The sequence below is a fragment of the Cicer arietinum genome, chromosome 1 (assembly GCF_000331145.2).
Source record: "Cicer arietinum cultivar CDC Frontier isolate Library 1 chromosome 1, Cicar.CDCFrontier_v2.0, whole genome shotgun sequence".
Classification (NCBI taxonomy): domain Eukaryota; kingdom Viridiplantae; phylum Streptophyta; class Magnoliopsida; order Fabales; family Fabaceae; genus Cicer; species Cicer arietinum.
In genome coordinates this window covers 11,826,772-11,834,303 of record NC_021160.2, presented here as the reverse complement: position 1 = coordinate 11,834,303, position 7,532 = coordinate 11,826,772, and the positions used below count along the sequence as shown (strand labels likewise).

General features: G+C 31.9%; 1 protein-coding gene across 1 annotated transcript; it reads left to right on the top strand.

The window, feature by feature from the left end:
- Positions 1-697: 697 nt before the first annotated feature.
- On the top strand, positions 698-5,696 carry LOC101508392 (uncharacterized). The gene is made up of 5 exons (XM_004487928.4): positions 698-1,340; positions 2,176-2,279; positions 2,432-2,608; positions 3,238-5,162; positions 5,448-5,696. Exons 1-5 carry the CDS (start codon positions 1,141-1,143, stop codon positions 5,598-5,600), a joined length of 2,559 nt encoding a protein of 852 aa, XP_004487985.1. The 5' UTR covers positions 698-1,140; the 3' UTR covers positions 5,601-5,696.
- The last annotated feature ends 1,836 nt before the right edge of the window (positions 5,697-7,532 follow it).

The following is a 7,532-nucleotide window of genomic DNA, read 5'->3' as shown; positions in this document are numbered from 1 at the left end:
GATAGTTATATGTAAATTTTTTTATAGTAATTATATTATATTATATTATTTATAAATAAAAAAAATTAATTTTTGATGCTAAGAAATTATTATTATCTAATAAATTAAAAACTAATATTTATGTATAAAAAAATACGTCAAAAGAAAATTTAATGACATAGTTGAAATAAATTATTATTTTAAATCTTAAAATTGTAAGTGTTTTAAAAATTTAAGACCTCAAATTTATAAAATATCAAACTTTTTTTTAATTGTTTAAAGTGATTCAAAAGGTTTTGTCCACCAATTATTTTAAAAAGCTTTTAACTTACATTAAACAATTTAAAAAATTAATTTAATATTTATAAATTTGAAATCACAAATTGATAGATAATTATAATTTCAAAATATCAAATAATAGTTACTCAAAAAAAAAAAACTATCAAATTCATCAAAATTTTATGATACAAAATATTAAAATTAAATATGATAAAATTTTATTACTTTGTCACACCACCGAAATTTTTATTGTTATTTTAAAACTATGTGATATAGAAATATGATGTTTTTTTATTAAATATGAGTGTAAAATACAGTAATATTATTGTGCCAGTTAATATTCAAGACAAGTAAGAAAGAAGATAATAATAATAAAGGGACATGACCACAAGAAGAATGATTGGAATTTTATTGAGCAGAATAAGACAACTCAACAAACCTTACAACAGATCAAGCACAGACACAACACATTCACATATCAAAAATAAAACACCATTACTCATCACACTCTACACACCACCATCTTCTCTCCCCTTTTTCTCTACACAACAAATTTCTTATTCTCTCTCTCTCTAAAAAACAGTTTATACATAGACAAAATAAATACAACTCTTCAAATCATTTAATTTCTCTACAAATTACTTGTTAACCCAATTTTTCTTTTTTGCTCCTTCTTCACCTTCTAATTTCAATTTAATGAGCTTCTTCTTTCCTTTCCAGAATGAACAAATAATCAGTAAATTAGGGTTTTGCTTATTTTAATTGAGCATCACAGTTTTGGGCAATTTCTGTTATTTGTTATTTTCTTCTTGAAAGTTCGGTTTTTTCCGAATTTTCATTGCGATTGAGCATCTGGGTTGGCGAGAAAAAGTGTTCACGGTCATGCAGCAAGCTTTGGTGGATCCATTGTTGTCGACTAATCTGAGCTCCGACTCTGTTTCTCGGAGATCGGACCCGGAGAAACGGAGATTTGGTGATCTTAGAGGGTTACAGTGGCGTATAAATCTTGGGGTGTTGCCTTCTTGTTCTTCTACAGCTTCTGTTGATGATCTTCGTCGAGTTACTGCTGATTGTAGAAGAAGGTAGATCAGCTTCAAAATTAAGTTTTTCAGTGTTTGTATTTTATTTTTGAGCTTTGTGATTAATTTTAACTGTTGTGTACAAAATTCTTTAACTGAATTCTTTATAATTCAATTCTTTATATTTTTCCTACATATATTGATGGTCTCTTTGTAGCACCAACACTCAATGGGTGTATGAGAGTCCCGGTGTCGGACACTTTAATTACATTCAATTAATTAATTTTCTAAAATTATTTAATTAATTTTCTGAAATTATTTAATTAATTTTCTGAAATTATTATTGGTGTCTTATCTGGTGTCTATAAGTATCCGTGCTTCATAGATGGTGAGTATGCATAAGTGCATAACAATATAATATTTTCTGCTGATTTTGTTTGAATATAGTTAGTTTTGATTCTCATCGGTAAAGAATGTTCTCTTGAAATTTTGTTTTTTTATGATGGACTCATCATGGAGATAAGTTCATACAGAAACACAGGAATTGTGAACTTGTGATGATTTTATTTCAAGATGTTAAAAATTTTTAGTTTTGGTTAAAAGCAGCACTATTTATGTTCTTTTGTGCTGATATCTGCCTTTGAGACTATATAAATTGGCAACTACAATTTCATTGGCAGAAAATGGAAGAAGATTAAGTTGTTTCGTCATCTGGAATTGAAAATTACTTGTATGGTTTATGAATTCAGTGTTTGCTTGGTATTTTTAAGAAGAGTTGTTTGATACCAGATTTTTTTATGTTTTGTCTAATTGCACACTAAAAGAGACTGCACTCTGCAAGCTAGTAGTGTTTCTTGCTTATACGCATAATGATCACGAACTGTATTTGTCTTATCAGGTATGCTAGTTTGAGAAGGCGTCTCCTTGTTGAACCCCCTATTCCAAAGAATGGAACTAATTCACAGAATCTTGCCATGGACAATCCGCTCTCACAAAATCCTGGTAAATTTTAGTTACCCCCCCACCAACTTTTGGTTAAAACTCAGTGAATATAACAAAAGAGAAATATGACTAACAGATAGGCTTCTTTGTCTCGTGCCAGTATGAAAAAGTTTGATTTTATCTTTGATAAATACAATGACTTTTATATGCAGATAGTACATGGAGTCAATTTTTCCGCAACGCAGAGCTGGAGAGATTGGTTGATCAGGATTTGTCACGTTTATACCCAGAACATGGCAGTTATTTCCAAACACCAGGATGTCAAGGCATGTTGAGACGAATTTTGTTGCTATGGTGTCTCAAGCATCCAGAATGTGGTTATAGACAAGGTATATTTCTCAGCCAAGCAATAATTTCAAGCAATACATCAATCTTATTTTAATTTACATCCATTTGTTAGATGTTGCAATTTTTCTTCCAACACCAAATACATAACTATAGCTAACTTAGCTTTTATTTTATTAGTGAACTAGTTGGAAAAACTTCTATTGTTTTTGGCCTAATTTTTCCTTTCACCTTTGGATAATCCACTGTAGAACATTTATTTAGTCAAACTATACCAATCAAATGAATGTTATTGTATTCAACTATTATCTATATCATGTTTAAATGTTACAAGGATACATAAATACTTGTAGCTATGAGTAATGGAGTTTAGCTTGTAACTATTTTATCATTTATTCATTACGGCCAATGGTTCTTAATTAATTTTGCATTTATTACTGCTATAAAACTTTCCGGTTATATTATCAGATTTATTCATTACTTTTTATTTGGAAAAGGTTTAGAAAAGAGAGCTGAAAATTAAGTGATTAAATTGTTGACAAACCTAATTATGGTAAAATATAAATTCTGTTTGCTTCCTTTCTTTCAGATAACTACTTTAGCTTTCGTGTTATGTGATGTGAAAATAGTTTACTTTACATTAATGGACTGCTTTCATATCCTTATTTTATAGGAATGCATGAATTACTTGCTCCTCTGCTTTATGTTCTCCAAGTTGATTTGGAGCGTCTCTCAGAAGTTCGGAAGCTTTATGAAGATCACTTTACAGACAGATTTGACGGACTTTTATATCAAGAGAATGATCTTACTTACATCTTTGAATTTAGGAAATCTCTTGACACGATACAGGATGAAATTGGCTCCCACGGAAGTGCAACAAAAGCCAATAGTCTTGACGAACTTGAACCCGAGATTCAGTTTATTGTATTACTAAGTGATGCATATGGAGCTGAAGGTGAACTTGGTATTGTATTATCCGAGAAATTCATGGAACATGATGCTTACTGTATGTTTGATGCTTTAATGAAGGGGCCCAATGGTTCGGTTGCAATGGCCGATTTCTTCTCTTCCGTTCCTGTAGCCGGGTCCCATACCGGCGTGCCTCCCGTTATCGAAGCTTCTACGGCATTGTATCATTTGTTATCTCTTGCTGATTCTTCTCTGCATAATCATCTTTTTTATCTCGGGGTTGAACCTCAGTACTTTTATCTCCGATGGTTGCGAGTTTTATTTGGGCGAGAATTTTCACTCGACAACCTATTAATCATTTGGGATGAGGTCTTTGCATCAGATAATTGCAAAGTTGAAATTTTTTCTGATGACGATGTAGATTGTGGATTCAGGATTTTACATTCACCTCGCGGAGCATTTATCTCAGCGATTGCCGTAGCAATGTTACTTTATTTAAGATCTTCTCTACTTGCAACCGAAAACCCTACAACTTGTCTCCAGAGACTACTAAACTTCCCCGAAAACATTAATGTTGAAAAACTACTAGAGAAGGCTAAATCCTTGCAGGGTCTTGCTTTAAGTGTCGATATTTCATCCTCGTCACTTTTGCTCATAGGGTCTCATTACCAAAGTAAAATGGCGCCTACAAGAAACGTGGTCCCTCCGTCAGAATCCGTGTCTCCAAAAACCCCTCTGAATTTTATACCTGATAGTTACTGGGAAGAAAAGTGGAGAGTTGCTCAGAAGACCGAAGAACGTAAGCAAGATGGTGTAGAAAAGCAGGTTCCGACTCGGAAGAAGGGATGGGCAGAAAAGATGAAATTTAGTATGAGAAGAACAGAATCTGATCCACCTCCATCAAGGGTTCAAAGTAGACAAAGGGGATCTAAGATGTCTTTTAGACGCAGTTTGTTGGATGATCTTCGTAAAGCACTTGGTGCAGACGAAAACACAGAACACGAGCAGTGTCATGAAATCGTATGCGAGCAGGATAATATCTCTGAAGAAGTTGAAGTAGAGCGACAAGAAAGTGTTTGTAATAGCGACAACAATTACTCGTCTGATGAAAAATGTCCAAGTGGAAATTCTGGCCGTGAGGAAGATTCATCTACATTTTCTGACTCTGCTAGTCCCCCTAATGAGGCCAACAATCACGAAATTGCCTCAGAAAAAAATAGTGTTACATCTTTTTTATCCCTAGATGAATGCCATGAAACTTCAATTACCAGTCCTATTGATTCACCCCTTCCAATTTCTGATCCTCCAGAGAACATGCCTTCGACATCAGTGTGCAATAATGACGATCAAGAAAAGCATCAATGCAATAAAAATTCAGATACCAGTCCCAATAATTCACCCTTTCCAATCTCTGATCCTCCTCAGAACTTACCTCAGACATCAGAGTCCATTAACGACGACGGTGCAGGAAGTTCAGCCGCAAATTCTAAAGAGAGAAAACAGAATAAATTCCAGTGGTTTTGGAAGTTTGGTTGGAATACCGTTGAGATTATCTCCGAGAAAGTAGTAGGTGCTGCCGAGCCTACAAAATCTACCAACAGTTGTAGCGACCAAAGTAATACACTGCCACCACCAAAATCATTGGACACTTTGAAGAATATTGGACAGTCTATGCTTGATCAAATTCAGGTAAAGTTCTTTCCCACTTCCACTCTTAAAAATGACAATTTGTTTAGTAAAATATGTACTCTCGGGTTTATTTCTTTTTCCTCTTGGCTTTATTCTTAATGGTTTCAAACTTGTTATCTTCAGTGTTGTTCAACAGGATGCTATTTAGTATAAAATGTTGTTAAATAGTAGCTACAGCGGCGCTATAGCATTGTAGCATGACATGATTTTAACAAACTACTATCTTATGCAATCCGTGATTGACATGTTGGTTATCTTAAGGAGTGCTTTTTTGTGTGTGTGCAGGTACTCGAATCTGTTTTCCAACAGGATCGCGGTCAAGGAGCCACTGCATTGGAGAACATATCTAAGAATGTTCTTGTTGGCAAAGGGCAGGTTACTGCCATGACAGCTCTCAAAGAGCTTCGGAAAATCAGCAATCTATTGTCTGAGATGTGAGTGAGAGAGGTTAATCTAGTTTTGACTTGTATGTGTATATACATTTTGTAAATTATAATTCTTTGCCCCAATAAAGAAATGAGTTATTTTTCTGCATTTCAGAGTTTTGAAGATGTTCTGGGAGATGAATGAATATGTAAATATGCATCCGAGTTACATAAATCATTATATTATGAGAATCAATAACACTCTTATTTATGCTTACACATAAATCAAGATGTTCTGCCATGAGAGTGTTTAAAGTTCACTCAAGTTTTAACAAATATATTGACGATATTGTTTGAAAATTTTTTTATCAGTACTATTGAGACAATGATTCAATTGGAGTTAGTTTAATAAAAATATGGAAAAACGAATGTCTCGTTAAACTCAATTCGTTGAATTAATATCAATCCGTTGCCCATCCCAGGTGTTGCCCATCTCAGGTGTAAAACACAATTTAGTATAGTAATGTCATTTGAAAAGAAATTAAAGAAAAACCCAAAATAACTAATATATTTGAGCATTTTTAATTTGAATGTAACATTTTGAATTTCTACCTTATCCATACTAACTTTGGGTCAACGTTCTGCACCTGGTCAAAGCGATCAAAACAAAATGTTTGTGTTTAAAATTCAATTAATGTTTAAATGGATCAAAACATTGTCTTTGTTGTAAAGATGTGAAAGACCTAAATTTTTAGGAGAATGTTCATCATCCTCTTATGTGTTTGTTCGTCTGTCCCTAATAACTTATGTAAAACTAAGATTCGAAAGTGTATTTTGCACTACTTAAAAACTAGGATTCGGTAAAAATAAGAAAATATAGGAAGTAGGATGAACATCCATCAAATTTTTACTTAAAGGTGTCAACGGTGGTTTAAATATGAAGTGTCCACTTAAGTTGTGATTATTAAGTCCACTGTGCTAAAGTTTTTTTAACCCATTTGGCTTCATTTTTGATTTGAAAGGAAATTTACCAAGGCAAGAGAGAGAAGGTTGAAGAGAACTTCAAAGAAGTTGACTTGGAAAGTTGGGTCTAGTAAGTGATTCTTTAACTAACAAAATTATTGTTATGGAACCGACACTCCAACTACCACTAATTATTTGTATCATACTAATAAATTTATAAATATAACAAAAAGATAGAAATAAGGAAGCAAAGGGTGGCATAAATCAAAACCCAAACAAAAAGATTATTTGAACCTATAATTAGGTAGACCTACTCTATTCGTAAAGCAATCAACACCATAAAATTAAAAAATAATATTTATAGTAATTTTATGAGAGACAAATATTATCTACACAATTATTGTATTCAAAGTAAATGTAAGAAAACATAAAACTCATTAGCCAACCATAAACAATTATTCTATCTATTTCTTAATATGATATATTGAAAACCCAAAAATAACAAATTTTAAATCACATTTCAACTTAAAGTTTCACCAACCATTCTGAGCCTTCTGCTTCATAAATCTCTCTTAAGACTCCTTTTATTTTCTAAAATATTATGTATTTTTATTTTTAAAAATATGTTCATTTTATTTTATCAAGAGATACTTTTAAGTAAAATATTATCATTGAAAGAAGATAAAATATTAATTAAGAATATATTTTAAGATAAAGACGAATCGTTCAGGAGAATCTGAGTTCGAATCATAGTTGGAACAATTTTTTATCAGACTTTACTTACCTCTCGGTCGAACTCTAGATTATTAGGATCTTTTTCCCTTAATAACCAGAGAATTAAATAAAAAAATTGATGCATTTATGAAAATAATGAAATTTTGTGGTTGATACTTTCATTATTTTTAGATATATAAATAATATAAACAATTGTTTACTTCACAAAGTCTCTTACCTTCTTATCAACAAATAAAATTAACACAAAATTAGAAAATAAAAATAAAAAATATTTTCACAAAATAAATAAATGAGCTTTTAGTTTTTT